The sequence below is a fragment of the Balearica regulorum genome, chromosome 3 (assembly GCF_011004875.1).
Source record: "Balearica regulorum gibbericeps isolate bBalReg1 chromosome 3, bBalReg1.pri, whole genome shotgun sequence".
Classification (NCBI taxonomy): Eukaryota; Metazoa; Chordata; class Aves; order Gruiformes; family Gruidae; genus Balearica; species Balearica regulorum.
Window position 1 is genome coordinate 16631048 of NC_046186.1, and position 22905 is coordinate 16653952.

Genomic DNA, 22905 nt, shown 5'->3' on the forward strand with positions numbered 1-22905 from the left:
GAAAGAAGCCCGAAAAATACTTTGGTCTTGCAGCACACTTCTGCTCTCCCTTGATAACAGCACTGTAACAAGGCTGATAACAACGGGTCACATGCTACATGTTGCACAGCTATGAATGCAGCGAAAACAAAGGCCAAATGTTACTTACATTAGGACAAGGTCACCCGATCACAATTAGTAGAAGAAAACACAGCAAGGGTTTGGCTAACTGCATGGCATGGTTACAGCCAACTCCTGGCATTGGACGATGTATTGCTGCAAAGCCAACACCATCGATCTATTGTACTTAGTCATAAATAATTCCTATCTGAGCACCTCCGGAACTCTTCAATATCAATTAGTTGATCTGTACAACCTTCCAGTGGTGAAAGGAAGGCAGCGCTGATTCGGGGTGCCCCAGGCTGACCCTGGCTGGGCGCCCAAGGCTCTGCTCTGGCACCAGGCACTGCTGCTGGCTTCGCTGCAGGCTGCCTGCGTGGCCACAGGCAGCGTTTCAGGTCTGCCCGGGCCACCGGGACCCACCTGCCTGCAAAAAGCAGGCTATACTTTCTTTTCCATGTCTCTCCTCCCTTCTTGGGTATTTAGGCTTGGATGGCTTTCGCAAAGGGGATTCTTCCTTTTGTCTATATCTGAAGGACTCTATGCCAGAGGCAGGGTCTCCCTGGCCCTCTATTTTGGGTAAAATCCCCTTTTTTAAATAGCCAGTTTCCACTGGATCTCCCTGATGACTCCAAACCCAATGTTTTCAACACCGCAGATGCTATCTGCTGTGTATACTAACCACATAGCCTTGAAAAACACTCCAACAACCAGCTCATAACAGATTTTACAAAACCTTTCTGAGTCATTTTTGGACTTTGCTTTAATTTTTTTAAGCACGGGTTAAGAAGAGTCACCAGAACACAGCACCCACTGAGCCAGGCGGTGATGCACGGTGGGACGACATGCCGCATCCTAGCCAAGGGCTGCAGCATCGAGTGGGTACAAGGTGGGTGATGCGGAGCATCATGGGCTCCATCCCTTGCTATGGGGTCTGAGTCATTCCCACCCACCCGAAGGTGAGGCGAAAGCGTGCAGCCGATAAGCGGTGCAAGGCACGGCACTGCACTGATTGCCTGTGTGGGGGTTAGGTGCTGAGCGGGGCCCCAGGGCAAACATGGGGCACGGGCTCCCTGGGCTGAGGAAGCATCCCTGGAGGCTGTACCACCCTAAAAACACCTGAGTCATAATCCTCTGTCCTCCTCCTTCCTCCTGGGAGTGGCAGCAATTTGCTATCAGCATAAGCCTGCCAGAGCAAACTGCTAAGCCCGCTGCGCGGCCAAGGGACAAGCCTCCGCCCCGCTGTCCACCTACACCTCGCCCTCCTGCTTGGGGAGGAAGGGAACTGAAAAGGCTCCTGCTGGCTCCTCCACGCCCGGGCCCCAGGTCTGAGCAGCTCTGAGTAGTCAGAGGTGGTTTTTCCCGGGCTGGTTTTCTTCTCTTTTTTTTTTTTGTTTTTTGGCATGCAGAGGAAGAATTTGTTCTTGCTCTCCATCCCTCATGCAGGCGCGCTGCCAGGCGCTGGCTCTCCATCTGTATTAGGCAGCTTCTCCTTAAGGGTGATATTCCACCCATGACACCAGACCAGCGCTGGGTCTGCTCACCCAGCCTTTTCCAAAAGGTTTCAAACAGTAACTCTCCAAAGGAGAGAATATGTGGCTCTCAGTAATTTCCTCGTCATAGTCAGGGCCAAGTGCAGCTCCTGGAAAAGGACCCTTCCATTTAGAAAAGCAGGCCACCTCCTGCACTTATCTAGCTCACCGATTCAATAAACAATAGAGTGGATAATGAATAACCATTTACCACCTTGGAATCTCCATGCTGGCAAGTTATGGAGAAACAAGTGTCTATCCCAAATTCTGCATTTCCCTCCCCTCTGGACTAATGGAGTATGTGCATTAGTTCATTCAGGGATATATTCCTGGTCTCCCCATTTAACCTACTTATCTTAAACTATCTTATCCTATTTGCCCCACAATTTCTAAAAAGATCCTACCCAAGGACAAGATCATGCTTGTGAAATTTTTGTGTGTATTGGTTTAGTTTTGGCAAAGTTAGGAGGTAGTTAAAATGAGACTTATAATGGAAAGCTAGCTGCTAGCGTCTCTCCATAATACATGTCTACCTTGCAGGAGAGTTGTGAGGATTAATTAATTTGTGTTTGTTAAGCACTTTGAGATCCTAAGATCAAAGGTTCTATAGAAATGCAAATTGTTATTATAATGATAAATTCTTTATATGAGCTCATATGTTTTGCCTTAGAGGCACAGTCTCACCCTGAGTTGCGTAGTTATACACGTAAATCTTCAAACATTATGATGAAAATATACCTCTGAGGGTCTGATCCTTCCTTTTGCTCTAACGCTTCATGCACAAAGCTCCCCTTGACTTCAGGCAGGTCCCGTGCATGGGACAACTATGGGATTCAATGTGTTCGGGAAATGAAAAGACCATTGTGTGCCTCTGGGCTTTGCATTGAGACACATAATTCCGTCTCACTCCATAAAACCGCTGCTGCTGCCAGTAGTTACGTCCATCTTGTTAAAGAAAGGACTGAGCAGATGACAAAATTTGGATCTGAATTTTGATCCTCCCAAAGCTCAGGTTTTCAGAGGTGTATTTAACCTGTTAGAGAAGAAGGGAGGTAAAAGCTTAGCTCACTTGCAACTTGCTGCTGTCTCTAACGGATATAGAATCTCATCAGCATGGCCAAATGCCATTCCTGACGCACAAGATGTGCCTGTTTGGCCCTTCCCCCTGAGTGTTTTTGCAAGCAAATGAGGAAGATGGGTTTTCAGGCACTTGCTGCACAAGCTGCCAAAGGACAGCAGGGAGCAAGGCCACAGCTGCACAAGCCTGGCAGTCCTGTGTCCCCTTCCCAAAGAGAGCTCTCTGCTTTTCCTTCCCCCTTGCACAGGCTCAGAGCACCATGCTGTCCATCCCCTGCCTGCAAGAGTGTCCAACCATCCTGGCCAACGTCCTCATCTGAGCCACAGGTCCAACATGGGGGCTCCAGGGCTGCACAACAGCTGGGGAGCAGGTTCTCAGGAGCAATGCTCACCCAGGGAAGGTCACCCACCTTCCATCACGACATACCTTCATGCCTTCCTTGCCATTTCCTCGGCATGCAGACCCCTCTACTCACACCTTTAATGGATTGGGTCAGAAAAATGTCATGAGGTTTGATGGTATCACCCACGGGCTTACCTGAATGCAGAATGCAAATCCAGAAACACCAGTTGGAAAGAAGGTCTCCTGTCCAACCTCGCACTCAAAGCAGGCACCAGATCAGGTCAGCCATGGCTTTTTCTAGCTTAAGCTTGAAAATCTCCAAGGATGGCCATGCCACCTCTCTAGGTACCTGTCTCCGGGCTACACTGCTCTCCTAGAGAAGCAGTTTCTCCTAATGTCCAACCTAAACCTCCAATGCCACACTTTATGGACATTGCTCCTCGCTATAGTGTCTGGCAATACTGAGAAAATTTTGCACCATCTTTGCAGCTACCCTTCAGCTAGTCACCTCTCAATCTGCTCTTCACCAGATTAAACTAATTCTGAATTAAACCGCAATCATAGTCCAAAATGTGAGGCTTTCAGCTGTGAGGTGTTGCTTCACGGCCATTTGCTGTGGGTGTTGTGTAGGTGAGACTGCAACTCCTACATCTTACTGAAGATGAATTAAAAGCAAGGAACCAACACACTACCTCTTCAAAGTACCTTACCATTTGTTGTGTAGTCTCAAAAGATTTCTGTTGCATGAAAGTCTTTCCAGGAGCAGACGGTACGATCCAGATACTGTATTATTCCCTTCCCCTGACATGGAAACCTTCATAAGTTCTCAGTTAGTCTGGGAAACTGCTTGTTACATGATACATACCTAGCATTGTCACAGAAGAGAATAGATATTTGTCATGTTTAACATTTCCAGAATATGTAATCTTATAAATTGTATACTTGTCTCTCTTTTCCTCCAAATGTTCTGGGCCTTGATCTGATGCACTATCCCATATATTCCCTTCTACCCTTCACATTATCGATTCTTCCTACCATAGATGATAACTGAAGTCTAATGCCGCCATATACCCCAAGGAATGTCTGATAAGTTTCTTATATTTTGCGTTACTGTAAGAGAAAGGTGTTCTACATTTTCCTGTCACTTGTCTATCTGAAGACAGTAAAAATCAGAGGAAGAGAAGGCTGCAGTGAAAACCAAGACACTAAGCTTCCAGAACATCCTTACTTTTATCAGAAAGCGTTAGTGTGTACTCAGAGCTCTGCACTGGGACATACATTAACCAGAAGACAAACCTTTGTGAGCAGATGTCAGTATGTGCACTGTGCACACACAAAATCTTAGGGGCTGGGCTATGCTTACCAACATGCACCACTGTCTGCCAATGTCCCCTGCCTCTTCACGTCATACACTGACCTTCCCACCAGCAGTTGCAGGTTTGCTGGAGCAGTCTGTAACCTCACTGTGTTTGCACAACACCTGAAGGTCTGATCCATGGGGAGATCTTAGGCGTTAAATAAATGACCAATACTGCAAAGTGCTCATTTCTGCAAACTGTGGCATATTTCAGGTCCTGCTGCTGCTCTCCACATTGAACAGCGATCTCCTCTCCAAGTGGCCCTTGCAGAGCATGCCAGATGAGATGCATACAGGGGGCACATCCAGCACTAACATCATCAGTGGTCATCATTCGATGTGACGATACGTTTACAAGCACCGAATGCTTCCTCACTCAAAACCTGAAACCTACTCAAGCTCTGAGGTTGCTTCTGGAGTAAATATGAGGTCTTGCCCATGGTGGGCTGTGAATTCTGTGTGAGAGCAATGCTGAGCACAGCAGACGCCCCTGGGTCCCAGCAATGCCTTCGCCGCAGCAGAAGACAGTCCTCGACATGAGAGAGAGATGTGATCTACGGTCTGAACATGGCAGTGCTGTGCTAGCAGGACTGGCCACTGCCTCCCCACTTTCTGGTGTAAATAGCACCCTGCCGGCTCCATGCACAAAATCAATCTGTCACTTCCCTGGTTTCCTCTCCACTGACTCCACAGTACCGGCTGACCTCTGGTTTTCAAGCTAATTCTCAAAAGTTTGCAAGAGCTGTTCTCACTCTTCTTGACTCTCAGGAAATTTGGACATTGTCTTCAGCAAGACCAAGATAAGGTGAAGAGTCTATTAAAATACAAAGTGTTTTAAAAGTCCATTATACCATTATACATTGCCTACAGAATCCATGTATTAACTATCACAAATGCTAGAGCCAAATGTTATGATCTGGCTCACCTCTGGTGGGTGCTGAGCTCATGCAGAGGATGATGATACTCAAACCCCTTGCAGTGTCAAGTATATCTAACAAAGCTTTTTTTCAGTTTCTTTTTTTATCTCAAATCTGTAAATTTGAAGGACTGGAAAAGCCTCAGACACAAAACTGGTGCTGTAATGTCAGAGTTATGTGCTTCACCTCATGGCACGTGTCTGCGAATGACTCGTTTTGAGCATACTGGGGCAACTTTCTCCTAAAAAAGGCAAGTTAGAAAACAGAACTGTAAGCATTTCTGCCGTTGAGCTGCCAAGCAAAGCTTGCCAGACACTTCGTAAGGTTTTCAGTCACTCCACAAGGTTTTTGGTCACTCCATCTCCTTTAGTTTTGCCACTGTGAGGAGCTATTTTAATTTGTTGCTCTGACTCAGGAAAAAAAAAAAAAGGAACATCACATTTGCAGCACTGAGTGGCAAGAAAACGCATTCAAATAATGGCAAAAATGTATCCTGGAAATATAGTTTGCTCTAATGGCCTTTTTGAATGACAATTTAGAGCTTTTTTCTCTGTGCAATGAACAACAAACTGAAAGGGACTGAGGAGCTGCTGCCCCAAGAGAGCCGGAGGTAGCCCCACAGGAGTCCCCCATGCACGTCCTGCGCTCGGCAGCCTGCAGAGGATCTCCACCTCGCACAGGTCCACAGCTCAGCACACCCCAGTCTGGATTCTACTCTCTGCAGTCCTGGGTAAATCACTGAATCTCCTTCTGTGCCATTTTTCATCCGTAAAGTAGAGGTACTATTTATGAGCTGTCAGAAGGCATAATTTCTTAAGAAGTGCAAAGTCCCTGGATGGTCTCAGAGGGAAAGAAAGTGGTTGAAAAATGCCAGGCATTACCTCGAGGTTTCCTCCAGCTGCTGTGATGGTGCTGGCTGGGGAGCCCGTCCCTCTCCCGCTGGGCAGCTCTCACTGCCTGCCTGGTGGCTGCAGGAACCTGGGGCTTGGCCCCAGCTCCTCCCAAATTCAGGGGTCTGCAATGACCAGAAGACCCATCACTCAGCAGGACCAGGGACCACCTCGTTGCTGCTGCTGCAAGATGCAGGAGACACTGACAGCTATGGGGGCAGCCAGACAGTCGTCCCCATCCCCTGTCCCTCCAGAGCAGCGAGGGCCCTGCTTGGAGAGAAAGCAAGGAGGGGAAACATCAGGGATATGTGGCCGCAACAAATTTCTGCCAACAAATGCTTTTCCAGTGCCCTCTTCTGGAAAACATTTTTGGCCCAAGCAGCTGCTTTGTATAAGGTAGTTGGAGACTGGGAGTGACTTGTGAGGAGCTGCAGCAGCATCTCCCAGCTCTTCAGACCCAGGATCTGCTCTGCTCCTGTCACCTGTGGACGCCTCACACCCTTCAGAGCAGCTTGGCCAGACCCTCAGGGCACTAGCCAGAAAACGGGCAGTGAAGGATGTGGCTCCCTGCTCTCACCTGATGTGCCTGAAGGCTGTCCTTGGCTGTCCTTGGCTGTCCCCTGGCATGGAGACCCAGGGCCAGACCCCTTCCCTCCCTGTACTGAGGCACCTTCTGCAAACCTTGTGCCCCTCACAGCGAGCCCCTGCCACCAGCAGCTCTCAAGGAGCCTCCAGAGACAAAACCTGGGAGAGGGATAAAACATTTTGGTAATCCCATCCTTTTGGGAAGCTGAGACACCACCACTATTAATCACCCTCAAACAGCTAATGAATGCATCAGTTCCTCAGATAATTGCACCCCAGAGTGGTTCTTGCTGCCTCTTTTTACTCAGAGCCCAGCCCATCTCTGCCTTCGCTCTCCAGGCTCCGGTCGGGCTCCATGTCATCTCACATCCATACCTGAGCAGTGTTGGTGTCCCCACCAGCAGCTGCCCTCCCCCATCAGCCAAGGCCGATCAACCCGGACCTCGGTGGGGACGGAGCTGTGGGTTCTCCTCCAGTCCCAGCTGGAGGGTGGGAGAGGGGGGAGACAGCCAGTACCGGGGACGGGGTGGAGGGCTGGGGCTGGGTGATGGCTACCATCCCCATCCCAGCCTCAGCTCCCACTTTTTTTCCAGCTCAGCAAGCAGCTGAGCTCCTGTGGTGGTGGCACAGCCCTTCGCTTCCCTCTCTGGCCGCTTTTCCAACACCTAAATTGCATTTGCTGCCCATGGAGCCAGATCTAGAGGCTTATGAGCCCCACTTTTTGCCAGGAGAGGTGGTGTGAAACTCCTCTGGGTTTTTTATGAGTTATCTCGGCACAGACAACACTCCTGCAGTCATGGGAATAGCTGTCGAGGGAAGGTAGCACCCCAGGGACCGGCTGATGCGGATGCTACATGCTGGGAGGGTTTTCCCCACTGCCTGCTTGCTGTGATTTAGAAAACCTTCCCCAATTCATGCCTGTGTGTGTGGCCACATACACACACGCTAAATATATTTTAAAAAAACTTTTAGGATCTTTTGTTCCTTCTTTCATTTAATTATTTTAACCAAAGCCAGCTCTGTCCCTAGACATTTCTTTTGGCTGTGGCCCAACTTGCCTTTTGTTTCTTATCTGCTTGATCTTAGTGTTTTCCTTTATTTTACTCCTTCAAGGGATTCTTGTGCAGCCTCAGCCTTGCCCCCCGCTTCCCACTGACCCAGCTCTGGCAGCCGGGGGGCTCAGGGGACAAGGACATCCCATACATCCACTTCTGCCTGAAACATGTTGGGTTTTCCAGCTGGGCTTGGCGGCAGAGATAGGAGGATGAGACTTGCGAAGCTGGTGGGTGCAGCCTTTTTGGTACCTTCACGAGAGGATCCCGTGCCCCACAGCGTCCGGCATTCCCCATCACCTTTCCCCACGCAGGGCTGAGGGTTTTCCCCATCTTGTGGTGCCCACCTGCCAGCTCTGCAGAAGGGCAGAGGCCAGCCAAATGTCTCTGCCTTCAGAAAGCCCTGGCCCTCCATTAGCTCTGAATTAAAATAACCACTGGTGATTTGAAGACGGGGAGCAGGAGCGCCCTGAGCTCCGTCCTGCAGCGTGGGCTGCAGAAAGGTTTCCTGCCTTTTGTATCAATGCCCCAGAGCTGGCAGGGTGTACAAATCCACTTTTCGGCATGGCAAGGGCAGCTGCATCCTTCAGAGCACCCACGTACAGCGACGGGACAGGGACTCAGTCCCCGTGGGGTTACGTCTACAGCGGGGTAACACTTTTTAAAGACGGGGCGGAAAGCGCCTGTCCCAGCAAGGGTGGAAAGTGCAGTGGTTCCAGGCTAAACCAGAAGCAGGTTAAAAGCAGCATTGAATTTTTACCTAACTTCCCCCAAGCTCATTTTTTAAACAATCCAGCACACAGGGAGACAAAATAACCTTACAGCAGAAACAGGTATCAGCGTCAAAGCAAAAGCAAAGGAAAAGTAAGATGGTCAGTGTCATGAGAAGTGTTTTGGATAACATCCTCGGCGGGCAGGGATGGAGGCAGGGACACATGAACCGCAGGGGCTGCGAGTGCCACACAAACCAGATGGCTTCAGGGGGGACAAACGCTTCCTGAGTGTCACCCCACCAACCCCACAGGCATGATGCTCCGGGTGCCCCGGGTCAGCGTTTGCTTTCTCCGGCATCTCCCAAAAGCGCCGCTTGCAGCCAGGGTCCTCCAGCGCCCTCCATCCGCTTTTCCACCTCAAGCAGGACGCGCAGGGGTGCTGTACCGGGGGCCGGGGCAGCGAGGTCCGTGCACCTGCTGGCAGCGGGCAGGGCTGCGATGGCGCACATCACCCTGCAGGACCACGTACCGTGCGGGACCCACGGGGGAAGGTGACCTGTGGGGGCGGGGGGGGGGGGGGGGGGCGGCCCGCCAGGGAGCCGCGGCGGAGCCCGCTGCAGAGACCCGACGCGCTCATCGCACGGCAGAGACCGGGGTGGGCGGGGCGGGCTGGGGGGGAGTGGCGCGCCCTGCGCGTGTTCGCGGCCGACGTCACAATAGCGGCTGGCCAGAGTCCCTACCCGGTCCCAGCCGATCGGGGCTGGTTTGAGCTGGTGCGTTGCCATAGCGACGCCGGCTGCCCTATATATAGGAGCGCCGCGGCGGTGGCGAACCTTTGTCAGCCTCGGCGCCCCGCTCGCTCCGCAGGCCCCGCTCCTCCTCAGGCGGCAGGGCGCCTCCCGCCCAGCTCCTCGCACCGCGCCCGGCTCGCAGGAGGAGGAGGAGGCGGCTCGGAGCGAGGGGACCGGCCGCCGCCGAGGCTTGACAGCAGCTCCCGCCACCGCTGCCTGAGGCGAGGTGAGGCGAGCGGCGGGGTGGGCCGGGCCGGGCCGCGGAGGGGAGCGGAGCGGAACGGAATGGAAGGGGCCGGGGCGCACGGCAGGGAAGGCGCGCGCGGCGGAAGCCGGTCGGCGCGGAGCCACGTGTCTCTGGGGCCGCTGCCAAGAGGCCCGGGCTGGGCGCCGGCTCCTGCCGCCGGGCACGGGGCCTCCCTCCGCGCCCGGGGAATCCCCAGCCCCGGCGGGGCGGGGGAGAAGGCAGGCTCCGGGCGGCCGCGAACGGGTCAGGCCGGCTTGCCTGCGGAGGTGTTGGCGGCGCGTCCCGGGAGCGGGGGAGGGGACGGCTCCGCCGTGGCCGCCGGGCTGTTTCCGGGGTGGGGAGAGGCAGGTGCGTGGCAGGAACATGGCCTGGAGCGCCCTTGCTCGCCCTTACACAAGGCGGCTTGGCGGCCCGGCGTGGAACGGTTCCCCACAACGCACCCGCGCGGGCCCTGGCCGGAGGCGGGAGCCCTTCCCGGGCGCCTGCCTCTCCGAGGGTCTCGGGAGTGGGGGGGAGCAAGCTGCAAGGTGAAGTAGGCTTTAATAAAGGCGTCCCCCAGGGCAAACTGAAATGCTTCCTCGGGAAGCCTCAGTATCCGAGGGCTGGAGCGTTCAGTGGCTCGCTGCCGAGTCGGGCAGCACAGCCCGGGCTGAGCCGGGTAGCCGACTCAACTAAGGGACCGTTTGGATTTACAGGGAGAAGGACTGTCAGTGAGACTAGGGCAGCCAGCCGTTTCCCTCCCGGTAGCAGTCAGCAGCGATCTGCTAGCTCCAGGGTCAGGAGCGCCCCGAGCACCCGTTCGAGACGAAGCTTTGGTATTTGGGTACAGAGCCTGCAGGCGTGACTCAGCTGTGTCTAAATACAGCTGCTGAATAAGGGAATGTTCTGGAGAGCAACTTCTAAATGAGCACAAATTGCTTTTCTTCTGGGAACCTGCAGACACTTTGCACACAATCCAAATAGAAACATACACTGGGAGGCTACGCTTTGCATCTACGTGATCATGTCCTGTCTATATTCTGTGTAATTACACTGTAGTTAAAATTGTGCAATAAGGTGGAGATGGAAAGCTTGCAAGAGATTCTTAGTCTTCTGTGACCAGTAAAGGTAATTTCCATTTTAGAGGTTAAAAGTGGTTTTTATGCCGCTCTGTGCAGAGGGGAGGATAAACTAAACTTCCTGATGGTGTTCACTGCTCTTAACCACAGCTAGAAGTCCCTGAACTGCTTTCTGCAAAGCTGCAACATGTTGTTGAAGTCATCCTATGACAAGACACACGTTCCCTTTAGTAACAAACAGCTTCCTGAGAAGTGTTTAATTTGCTGTTTCTTAAGGTTCTTTCAAAGAGGCTTTTAAGAGAAGACTTTAATCCGGCTTCTGGGAGAATTAACACTGCATGTGAATGAGAGCAGGGGGAGAATGAGGCTCAGTGGATTGTTGGGTTTTATTTCATTAGAGTTAAAGCTTAATCTAGTTTGAATCTCAAATCTGGTTTGTCTCTAAGTGAGAATTGATCAAAAGATGTGGAGTAGTTCTTGACACTGGCAGATCAGGTGCCATATGTTTCTGAAAGTTGAAATGAAGTTGTATAATTGCTGACTTTCAAAGTCATTCAGTAGATCATGTATTCTGGAATCCATTAAACTCCGAGTGTGGAATGAATGATTCTATTGGTCTTAGAACCTTGGTAATCTGTAACAGCTATAAAACAGAAGTTAATTTTCGTACGGTTTATAGCCAGCCTTTTTGAAAATAGAGGGAACAGTGATGTAACTAAAGATTAGTGAATAGTTTAGAGTTTGCATAATCTTCAGTCTGAATCTGTATGACTAGATTGAGTGTAAAAAGTGCTGAGAGAAGGCAGAGGGCTGGACCTGGTTACATGAAACCATACCTTCCCTATGAGTCACTCGCAATGCTGAGGTCTTTAAAAGGTAGCACACACTTCTGCTTAACAGCTTAATGGAGTAGACTGTCATTCTCTACTTGGACTACCCGGTAAAAGGATGACCTGTACACTTTGCTGTGGACTTCATAGGGTTTTTTGGGTGGCAGAGGAATGTGCTTTTGCTATTTAGTTCTGGTTCTCAAGGGACTTTCTACTTGGCTGGTAGATTTCTGTTAACAATGAAGATTATACCAGGTTTTTACAGTAGTCCATAAGGTGTTAATTGGAACCACTGTTAAGACTTTATCTGCAGATCACAGTTAGGAACCACTCCTTTAGTGTGTATCTGCCACTCCTGACAGCTGAGGGTTTTCTTTTTATGTAGCCTGGAGCTCCTGGGTAGAACAGGGAAGCTCTAACCACCAACAGAGCAACTTCAAGAAACAGTGTAGTCTCATGGCTGGTTTATGCATAGTCTGAACTGTAGTAAGAATCCAGATATTCTACTGGCTTTGACCTAGTGAGAATTGTTACTGCTCAGAAGTCAGTGACATTCTCAAATACTGTCTGTAGTAACATGTAAGTCCTTTTCCCAGGAACTGGTGAGCTACAATAATGCCTACGAGTTGTTAAAAAGTAAGTAGGTTAACACTGGCACTAGCCATAATATTAACAGCTCTGATGTGGAGGTGAAGGAAGAGGCAGCGGAAACTTCCAGGGACTTAGACTAGTATCTGACAGTATTTATTTGATTTTTCTTTTCTTTGAATAGATTGAGTACATCATACAGTTGCTGAACAGAGGAGAACTTGCCTTCAAGATAGCAAGATTTTTGTGGAGTGTTCCTCCTTGGTTCTGATTAAATCTGATCTGTCATCTGTGTAAGTTCCTAATCTATGCTGCTATTAGTGATCATTGTGGGAATTGTATAATTGTAAATTATGTGACTATGATGTAGTGGTCATGTAATGACTGTATGAATTTAAATGAAGTAATGAATGGTTGTTTTTTTACATCAACAGTTTCTACTTAAATCCTTTCACGTAAACCTGAAATCTTGGAAATCATGAGTAGCTTCAGCAATGAAGAATTTGAATTCACCTTCCTTGACGAAGGCTTTACTGCCAAGGATATCCTTGACCAAAAAATAAATGAAGTGTCATCTTCTGTAAGTATGATAGGAAAATTGCTGCACTTCGTGATGTTACAAACGTGTAAACTAATGGAACAAGTTGTTTTTGCAGATCGTCTGCAAAGCAACCTCCTCCTCAAATGCTGACCTCTAGGCTTATACTGTTATCTGTTGTTTGTAACTCTAAGATGTGTATTTGCTCTAGGATGATAAAGATGCCTTCTATGTTGCTGACCTCGGGGACATTGTAAAGAAGCACATGCGATGGCATAAAGCCCTTCCTCGGGTAACTCCCTTTTATGCTGTAAAATGTAATGACAGCAAAGCTGTAGTGAAGACACTTGCTGTTCTTGGTGCAGGATTTGATTGTGCCAGTAAGGTAAGATCTTGACTATGTTCTAATCTGTGACGTTAGCATATGTTCAGCTTTGAGATGTGTTCGTGTAAAATTAAGCATAACCAAATGGTGTCACTTTTGTTGTACTGATTAGTTTGATCATTCATCTAGAAATATTTCACAAGTGTAATTTGTTTTTTCTTCAGACGGAAATACAGCTGGTACAGAGCATTGGTGTACCTCCTGAGCGAATAATATATGCAAATCCCTGCAAACAAGTATCTCAAATCAAACATGCTGCCAGCAGTGGTGTACAGATGATGACATTTGATAGTGAAGTAGAACTAATGAAAGTTGCAAGGGCCCATCCAAAAGCCAAGTAAGTTATGTTAATTGTTCTATAATTCTTGCTTGAGTTCCCAAGTTACATCAACATCTGCTGTTATCTGAAACTTGTTCTTCATTAGTTAAGATAGGCTGCAAAATTATGAGAAAAAACCCCTACTTTTAGCCAGTGAAATCTAATCCTGTATAGGTTACTGGCACATTAGGAAGAGACAGACAGGAAAGCTTATATGTTTAAGCTCAGTCTCATTCCTAGGTCATACCTGCCTGATAATGATGTCTTTTATACTGGAACTTTGATGGTTGGACTTGATGATCTTAGAGGTCTTTTCCAACCTTAAAGATTCCGATTAAACCCTCATTTTTCCCTGTTTCTAGATTAGTCTTGCGCATTACAACTGATGACTCCAAAGCAGTTTGTCGTCTGAGTGTTAAATTTGGAGCTACACTTAAGACTAGCAGGCTTCTTCTGGAACGTGCAAAAGAACTTGACCTTGCTATCATTGGAGTTAGGTAAGTTGATAGTATTAAAACAGCCATATTAAATAAGATTTCTTTAAATGGTCTACCTGACAATAGAGATGCCTTTGCATATGGTGACTTGAGTTTTGTATGGACTTCTTGACTAATTTACCAAATAGCAACTGATATTTTGTATCTCTTTTTGTAGTTTCCATGTTGGAAGTGGATGTACAGATCCGGAGACCTTTGTTCAAGCCATTTCTGATGCGCGCTGTGTGTTTGATATGGGCGTAAGTCTTAATTCTGCTTCCTCAAACTACTGCTCAACTCTTGCAGCAAAACTGAGTCAAGTGTAAAACTCTTAGGGGGTTAAAAGCTAGCTAAGTTGCTAATTTCATGTTAGGTCAGTTTTGGAGTTTTTGAGGTCATGATGGCTTGCTTTGACCAGTTCTGTGAAACTCATCTACAGATGCACTAAAATCAGCAGCTCAAACTCAAGTGACTATTACTTGAACATGATGAGTTAGCTCTTTCCAAGTATTAATGAAATTACTTTACTTTTTAAGCCAAAATAATAAACTAAGAGCTGCTTTCTTGACAATGTTGCCGTTAATCTCATTTTAGGCTGAACTTGGCTTCAATATGTATCTGCTTGATATTGGTGGTGGCTTCCCTGGCTCTGAAGATGTCAAGCTTAAATTTGAAGAGGTAAAGTTTTGCTCAGAACTCAGGTTGTGGAGTCTTTTTGAATGCTGATCTGGATTAAACAAAATCTTGCTTTTTCTATGCAGGTATATTTGCAAGAAAGTTTGTCTGCTTGGTCAGAAACTTAATTTTGAGGAAAAGGGGAATTAATCTGAGAATTAGATGAACCCATTAGATACATAGTAAAATGACTGCATAAACATGCAGAGATATCAAACTTGTAAAGCAGGTTTTAATTGCAGGCTTGATTCTTACTGGCATAGACTTCAAGTTGATGCTGTACTTCAGACTATCTAGATTGGCAGTGCTCCCAAACAGGGTGAAGAGGTAGTCCTGAAGCCATACTGTCCTTCTGGGTGGCAGCAAACTTAGATCCGTGTCTGATCTGGTTTAGAACTAGGTTTTGGATAATTTTTTTAATTGATCAGTGTTCTCCAGTCTGCTTTCAGAAGAGTCAAGGTGCCTGGGTATTAATAGGACTTCCACTTAAAGCAGTGTTGTCAGAGCACCTGGTAGTCTGATGTAACATGGTGTTAAATGATGTTACATACTTACACAAGGAGACAGCAAATAAGTTACATAAAGTGGTATTTTTTTCTGCTAATAATGTGGGCTAATCTTGTCTCACTTGTAATACTACTTAATGAAGGCTGGCTTCTTATAGTGCAGTATTGGCTTACATGAAGCATCAAGAGCAAATGATGATGTCATTGGGCTCCATGGCATAAGTCATGCTGTGGTTGGAGGCAGCTTAATCACTGATAACTTCAGAACTTGGAAATAACTGTTCATGAAGGCAACTGAATTCCAAAGGTGATGACAAAGCGTTCTGTATTCTTTAGATCCTGTGAGATGTCTTCTTTAGGATGCAGTAGGCTGGGGGATATTGTATGATTAGTAGAACTACAAGTGGACTAGAAATTAAAGTGTGGGGACTTGTAGGGCATTAATGCTGGATTATTGAGTCTAGGAGGGGTGATTTCGTTTCAACTCCAGCATGAGCTGTTTGGTCACATTTTTAAGCTGCAAGTGATGTCTGTTTTTGTTGCTTTGTGTGAACTTAAGCACAAGCAAAACTTTGAATGGGAAAATAAAGCAAAAGCAATCAATAGAGATCACAAAATGCTAATAGTTATTACACACTTGACAAGCATATCGTGAGCATGAAAGTCTGACTTATCTCAGACCTCTAAAATGGTACCTGAGTAACTGCTGAAGTTCTAATATCGGCAACTGATTCTTCCCTAGATCACAAGTGTAATCAACCCAGCACTGGATAAATACTTTCCTTCAGATTCTGGAATAAATATTATTGCAGAGCCAGGAAGATACTATGTTGCATCAGCATTCACGCTGGCAGTCAACATCATTGCAAAAAAAATTGTATTAAAGGAGCAAACAGGTTCTGATGGTATGTAAATCTAGATTTAATCTTACTTCTAGCTAACTGTGTGTTTATTTCCAAGCATTCTCTTACTGATATCTCAACTTCTTTCAGATGAAGATGATGCAAATGACAAAACTCTTATGTACTATGTGAATGATGGAGTCTATGGATCATTCAACTGCATCTTGTATGATCATGCACATGTTAAACCAATTCTGCAAAAGGTATGCTTGTTCAGAAATATCACATACTAGTCATGTATCATGGATGTAGGGAAATCCTTGTCACAGCAGTGACTTCTCAGTTTGCTACTTCCTTCATGTTGCCAGAATTTGGCACTTGACTTATGAAGCATGAAGTGGAATTAATTCAAAGCCAAGGGTGGAAAAGGACCTCCAAGTAGCTCTTCCTCCTCTTCCATGCAAGGTGGAATGTTATACTAATGATATTATTTCTGGAAGCTCTGTTTTGATAGTCTAATTATACTCAGCTCTCTTCTTCAGCGGCCTAAACCGGATGACAGCTGCTATTCCTGCAGCATATGGGGACCAACATGTGATGGCCTAGATCGTATTGTTGAGCGTTTTAATATGCCAGAGTTGCAAGTTGGTGACTGGATCCTGTTTGAAAATATGGGTGCCTATACTGTTGCAGCAGCTTCTACTTTCAATGGATTCCAGAGGCCAACAATACACTATGTGATGTCAAGACCAGCATGGTTAGTAATTAAGTATCTTGATCTGTCAGTGCTTTTGATGCAGATGGCTGTAGTGAATAGCTCATGTCAGTTGGCTGCCCCTTAGCAAACGGGGCCATAGTTTTGGTGCCGTAACTCTTGAAAAACCTCTTTGGTGTTGAAGAAGGCAATGCCTCTGAAGGTTTTTGCTCTGTGCTTAGAACAATCCTAATACTGCCAATTACTCTTCTCTGATGTACTCACTTCCAGGAGAGGTGCTTTTAAAGGGGTAATATTAGGAGCCTTCATTAACTTGGGCTTTTGGTTGATGTTTTTCACTCTTGCATAACGTATAGAATCATTACAGATTCTTTGCAGTTAGCTTTTGTGACCAGTAATTAGAGACCAATCAATCACAGTTCTAATAGTATGCTGTCTTCTAAATTGATAGCTTGCTAAATGCTGACTGCAGGAGACAGGAACACTCAACAGTGCTGCTTCACAGTATGATCCGTCTGTTTATTTGAGAGTTATTCCTTGGTTTAGGTTGAGCTCTGGCTCATTGCTCAGTGCAGAGTGCTAGATCTCCATGGGAAGTTATTAAACAGGTAAGCAAAGAAAGCAGGACTACCTCTTGAGTATAACGCCACTGTGAAACTGCACCTTAAACAGTAGCTTAAAATAACCTGGATGCTCTTCTGTGCAAGGCAGGCTAACAGATTGCATCTTTGAAAGTGAGGTTTCCTGCAAGAGGAAGCCCTTACCTCTGTATCGAAGTCTGCCTGTGAAACTGGCAGAGAGCATTTGGGCAGCCGTATTACCCTAAAGCATAATTAACTTTGCTATTGGGTTTTCAGATTTACTGAAAACTTAAGGAAAATGCTTAAGTTCAGGGGAATTCCTGCCTTTAAGCAGGGCTTGTAGTGGCTTTTTCCTTTAGTGAATTTTCCTCCTGTCAATTGAAGTGTTCCTCAAACCCAGTGAAGCTTTTAGACTTCCCTTAAGACTCCAAACTTGTGTCTAATTGAACTAAAAATGGCTCTGCAGGAAAATAACTTGCTTTTTCACTATAGCATTGGGTTTCTGTTAAAATGGAATACTTAGACCAAGTATAGGCATACTGAGCTTAATTATGCAGACATAACCATTATCCAGGGCTACAGCCCTACATGACCTCCTGCGTTTTCTGTTTTCGCAAGAAAATTCTGTGATACGAGCTGGCCCGTAAGTGAGAGGGATATATCAACGAAGTTATGGTGCAGATCTTTCTAGCACAGGCAAACGCATTTTGGAATATAATCTATATATATAAGGTCTACAACTAAATTTGTGGCTAGATAACTGTGAAAGTGAAGGGACAAGATGACTACATATGTCTAAGTAAAAGCTAGTAGTGTATGGGGACTCGTGTAGTAGCAGAATTCCTTGCCTTGCATGAGTCCAAAACTCAGTGAACTGCCAGAAAGTCAACTGAAGTTCTGCTGAGCTTGTCTTTCAGTACAACTCCCATCTGAGTATGGAAGGAGTTGCGTGGTTCTCACTGGTCAGCTCCTTTACATTCCTACTCTGTAATACCTACTTTTACTTGATACAAGTTACCAAGGAATGTGAGGGTATGCGATAAGGGATAGTTGGTGATATAAGTCTGAAATTCTGAACTACTGAGCACTAAGTCATTAAATTTGTATAGTGTGTGGTATATGGATGTAGCTACAGGTTAAAGGTGTATCTTTGCAGAAATGATGAAACAGCTTGGTATTGGCACTTGCCCTAAAGCCTAGCCAGCCACAAGTGACTGCTTTGATAATTTTATTTTTCTTTCCCCCTTCTGGTAATATTGTCTGGATTGCAGATTGAGTAAAGAGTTAATTTCATGCTCTTTGGCAGTAAAAAAAAAAAAGTACTTTGTTTACCTTCTTTTGGCAAATTGTAGTTAAACACTTTTTGACTGTTGCTTTTCTTTTTTTATTTTGTAGGCAACTAATGCAGCAGATCAAGGAGCAAGGGTTCTTAGCTGAAGTGGAGGAGCAGGATGTTGCTAGTCTGCCACTCTCTTGTGCCTGGGAAAGCGGAATTGAATATCCAGCAACTTGTGCTTCAGCTAGTATTAATGTATAGGTAATACTTAGTAATTAACTGCAAGGTTAGGCATTGAATTTAGGGCATTTGGGGGACCATTAACTTAATTCTTGCTAGAATTTTTGAGTGGTTTTTTTAAAGTTTAGATTGGCATAAATGCAACAAAAATGTCTAGGAGATGGGTCACAATTATCTGTGTTCCTATGGAAACTATTTGAATATTGTTTTATATGGATTTTTATTCACTTTTCATGTATGCTACTAAAGACTGACCCTCAACTGTCAAACAAGTATTTGTAGCTTGTGTATGGCAGAATGGGCTAAGCTTAGTGTTTTGTGACCTACCTGTTTTAAAATAAAGTATATTGAAATAACTGGTCCTGTGTTTGGTTAATCTGTAGAAAATTAATCTGTCATGGATGAGTCTTATAGCATGTATGAAGGCAAACCAGATGCTGCAAGCCTAGAACTTATTTATTAATAAGTAACACAATTGCCATCTCCTCCCCTACCCTTGCCCTCCTAATTTACTGAAGGAACCCCTTAATGGGTAGGGAAACTGAACTGTGTCTTTTAGTACGTGATTAGAAAAAGCTTGACCATCACTAAGTTGAATACTGCAAGAATTCTTGGGGAATCGTAACTGCTGTGGCCAGGACTGGCTATTTAAACACATTTGGTCATTAATGAGAGAATACAGCACAGGCTCCATGGCTGTCACTGACAAGCTGCTTGTTATGTGTGAGAGAACTAAAACATGTCATGGGAAAACTTAAGAAGCTGGAACTATGTGCCTCACTAATAGGTGATGACCACTCTCTGACCCTTGTTGCCTAGGGCTTCAGTATAAAATGGATAAGAGATGGGACTCGACATCCTTTGTGTGTGCAATACAATTAGAAGCTCTTATTTAACGTCATGAAAATACATGCTACCCTGTTAAACTTTTGACTTTGGATTCAATGTAATAGATGATGCTAAGTAGTAAACACTAGCAGCTAGTACAGGGTGTGTTAATTAGAAAATCAGTGAGTCTGCTTACTGGAGTAGAGCATTCTGACTTCTATTTAACCTGATGCTTGTTTGCTGCCACTTGTTGCATTAAACTTGCAAAATGTTTCTGACAAACTAATCAGTTCCAGATCTGGACCCCTTCTGTTTGTCAGAAGGCCCTGGACTGCAGCCATCCCTTAGTAATGCCTGATGTGTAAAGAGGAAGACCTTAGTATATGGAGTAAGTTTGTAAAGCTGAAGCTAACTTAGTGTTAAAATTTAAAGGATCAGCCAAAGAGTAGAATTGCTGGTAGAAACAATGGCTCTAGGAAGATGAGAAACCTGTTTTCTTACAAGCAGCTCTGAAAGACAATGTTTAACCTCCATGCTCTGCTTTCAGCTGAGACTACACTCGTCACTAGGTGAACTAGTAGGGTAAACAGAAGTGATGATGGTACCTCATTCCTGATGCTCTTGAGGCATCCCATGTGACTCTTCATTTCTTCATTTGTTTCACTCCTAGCTTCAAGCTTGTGATTGAAATAGCACTTGCCTTTATTCTCATGCATGCAGCCAGCTGTTTGGCTACTGAACTACACCGGTGCAAACTTCAGTGTGTACACATAGTGGGGCAATAGCCTTAATCTCAAAGAAACTCCCTGCAACCAAACTTTTTAGCTTCTCCAAATTCATGTGGAAACTTAATGATTCTTAGCATGAAAGCAAAAGTAATGAATGGCAACCAAATAATACTGTAACAATTTCACATCTAAATTTTGCACTGTGAGAACTAAGTGCCTTTTGAGCTGAGTAGGAAAAGAAAAAAACAGAACAGAAAAGTATTCCTGGAAAGGCTGTGGTTGTTTAAGTGAGAGGTAGCTACATTTAAACCTGCCTGTTTGAAAGCCCCAGGTATGGTTGAGCCGGAAGGGTGTATGGCTGCAGTGAGACCTGATGTGATATCTGCCCTAGCAAGTAGTGCCAGTGGAGGTTCTCTCGCCCTGGTGAGCAAGCGGTGCAGTCTGGCTTCCTCTGTGTGCAGTCACTGGAGACCATCTGCAGCAGGTAGTTTGAAGGCAATCACTTGTGGAAGCTAATGAGTAAGCTTCCCTGAGAGGAATATGGCAGGCTACCAATTAGTTTCTTGATCTGCATTTAACTTGACTGGTTGTTTTAGCTATTTCATTGGGGTTTGTCTCAAAAAAAATTACATCTGATAAACTCCCTGAAAGAGATGTAGCTGACCTCAGTTCTTTATCTTCTTCTTCCAGGGCAGGTGTATTGTAGCCTCAGCTGGTGCTCCCTGAGCTATGTCTAAGGAGAGTATCAAGTGCTTAAAAAGAACTGTTAAACTTGAGCATCTTCTGTGTAAAAACCAATGGGTTTTGCTAGCTGACTGTCAGTACTTGTAGAAGTAATAAATCTCTACAGTAATAGTGGTGTGGTTTTAAGCAAGATAAGGTTTCTCACTTTTTACATTGGATTATGCTGAGCAGGTGTTCTGGGCTTTGGGACACTGAGAGTGTGTGTGTATATATCTCCCTCATCTTGCAGCTGCCCTAATCTTGGCTTCCATAGAATCTCCATCATCCATTTCCACATTTTTAATTGATTTTAAAATACTCTAAGTGACAAGAGTCAGCCACATGGCAAATCAGACCCTCCTGACCGTGGGGATTCCCTACCATCCAATGTGGGGAAAAACATTTACTAGTGAAAGCCAGACCACATGTAGCACAGCAGACATGTAACAGAGTAAGCAGCAAACTCCTGGGGTTTAGTCTGACCTCCCTTCCCTAAGTCTTGGGCCATCAAAGCCTTTGTTCTGTTTTGCCACATTCATTAATCAAATCCAGTCGTTGTAACTGCACATCTGAGTTATTCCTCCATGGAGCAAGCTTGTCTGATACAGGAGGGAGGAAGGAGCTGCAAGCCAGAAAAAATGAGATCAGATGTATGTGTCATACAATTAGCTGGAGAATAGCCTGTGCCTTTTAGTTCAGTTCTTGCCAACCATGCTCTGTGTGGTGTCATGTCTGTCTCACTGTGGGCTTTGCTGGTCTGTTTGCAGGGACTGTAGTGTTCCTGCTCCTGATGTCCTCAGCGGTCGGTCCCCTCGCTGGCACCAGTGGTGGTGGTGGTTCTCTTGATCACTCTAGAAAAAACAGTAATATCTGAGGCAAATACCAAGACCTCTTTCTGAGCTGAGGGCATGGCTTCTGATCACCCCATTCCTCTTTCTTGAGTGGTGAAGCCACTTGAGGTCTGAAACAAGTCTAGCTGAGACCTGTAAGTCCACCTATAGCTGTACATGGCTTGTACTTGAGTTCAGCTGACATCTTTTGGTGCAAATGTAGTTTTACATAGCAAAAAAAAGTTGAGAAACACTGGTCCTCTGAAATTACATCAGATGGAAAATCAAAGGTGAGGATGTGTTAGTGAGAGTGTGGAGAATCCTGAAGTAGAGGGAGCAGACAGAGCATGTAAGGGACAAGGCAGGAAGTTGCTGTTGGCAGAGTGTACCATAGGGCAGACTGCCCTCGTGGTGCTGCACGAGCACTTTAATTTTTAATCTGCTAACTCGTAGGCTACAACACAGGCCTTGCAGACAAATGGTGTCAGTGCATGAATCCCCTGGGAAGAGGCAACTCTGCCACCTCACTTGTACCCGCAGGCTGGCCCAGGGCTGGGAACACCAGCAGGAACCCTACAGCTCTGCCTGCAGGAGCAATGCTTCATCCAGAAACCAACCTGGAGCTGGAGGGAGAGCTTTTCTCCTCTCACAGACATCATCCCCAGCAAGAACTACCAATTAAACAGACCTTTTATAGCTAAACATAGCACCAATTTGCAGTAAGACTGAAATGAAAAGCTTTATTGCCAGATGAAAACCAATCCTCTTCCACCAAAAAAATTAATAATTATCTTACTGCAAGAAGAGCTTAGTCAAATACATTATTTGATTGTCAAAAAGTAAAAGGTCATCAATCATTGCAATAGTAATAATTATTTTAAATTTTATCTTGAAATAAGCACTGCTCAGTACCAAAAGAAGAGTAATTTGCTCTAGAGCAGTATCCCTGGTTTTGACATGCATCACCTGGTTTTCTTTACAGTTTGAAGGCAGTTGGTGTCTCAGTAGCTATGGTCTGGTTTCAGTACCCATGTTACAAATGCCTCCAATTCAAATTCATCTTTAGCTAGTTAAAACACTGTATTTGACTATCCTGAAAATATATTGAGAACAGGGAGCACATACGTGCCTGAGACATATTTTGGCAAGCTTTGCTAATTGCTC

The 22905-nt window shown here is 45.9% G+C and overlaps 1 protein-coding gene across 2 annotated transcripts; it reads left to right on the forward strand.

Moving 5' to 3' along the window:
* Window positions 1-9402: 9402 nt before the first annotated feature.
* ODC1 (ornithine decarboxylase 1) lies at window positions 9403-18988 on the forward strand. Of its 2 annotated transcripts, none has more exons than XM_075750622.1 (12): window positions 9403-9582; window positions 12264-12372; window positions 12514-12659; window positions 12829-13002; window positions 13167-13339; window positions 13684-13818; window positions 13976-14057; window positions 14392-14475; window positions 15721-15883; window positions 15971-16083; window positions 16363-16577; window positions 18512-18988. In XM_075750622.1, the coding sequence occupies exons 3-12, from the start codon at window positions 12558-12560 to the stop codon at window positions 18651-18653; spliced, it is 1383 nt and encodes a 460-aa protein (XP_075606737.1). In that variant the 5' UTR covers window positions 9403-9582; window positions 12264-12372; window positions 12514-12557; the 3' UTR covers window positions 18654-18988. The 2 variants fall into 2 exon arrangements, with proteins under 2 accessions (XP_075606737.1, XP_075606738.1); XM_075750623.1 differs by lacking the exon at window positions 9403-9582 and adding an exon at window positions 9698-9846.
* Window positions 18989-22905: the final 3917 nt, after the last annotated feature.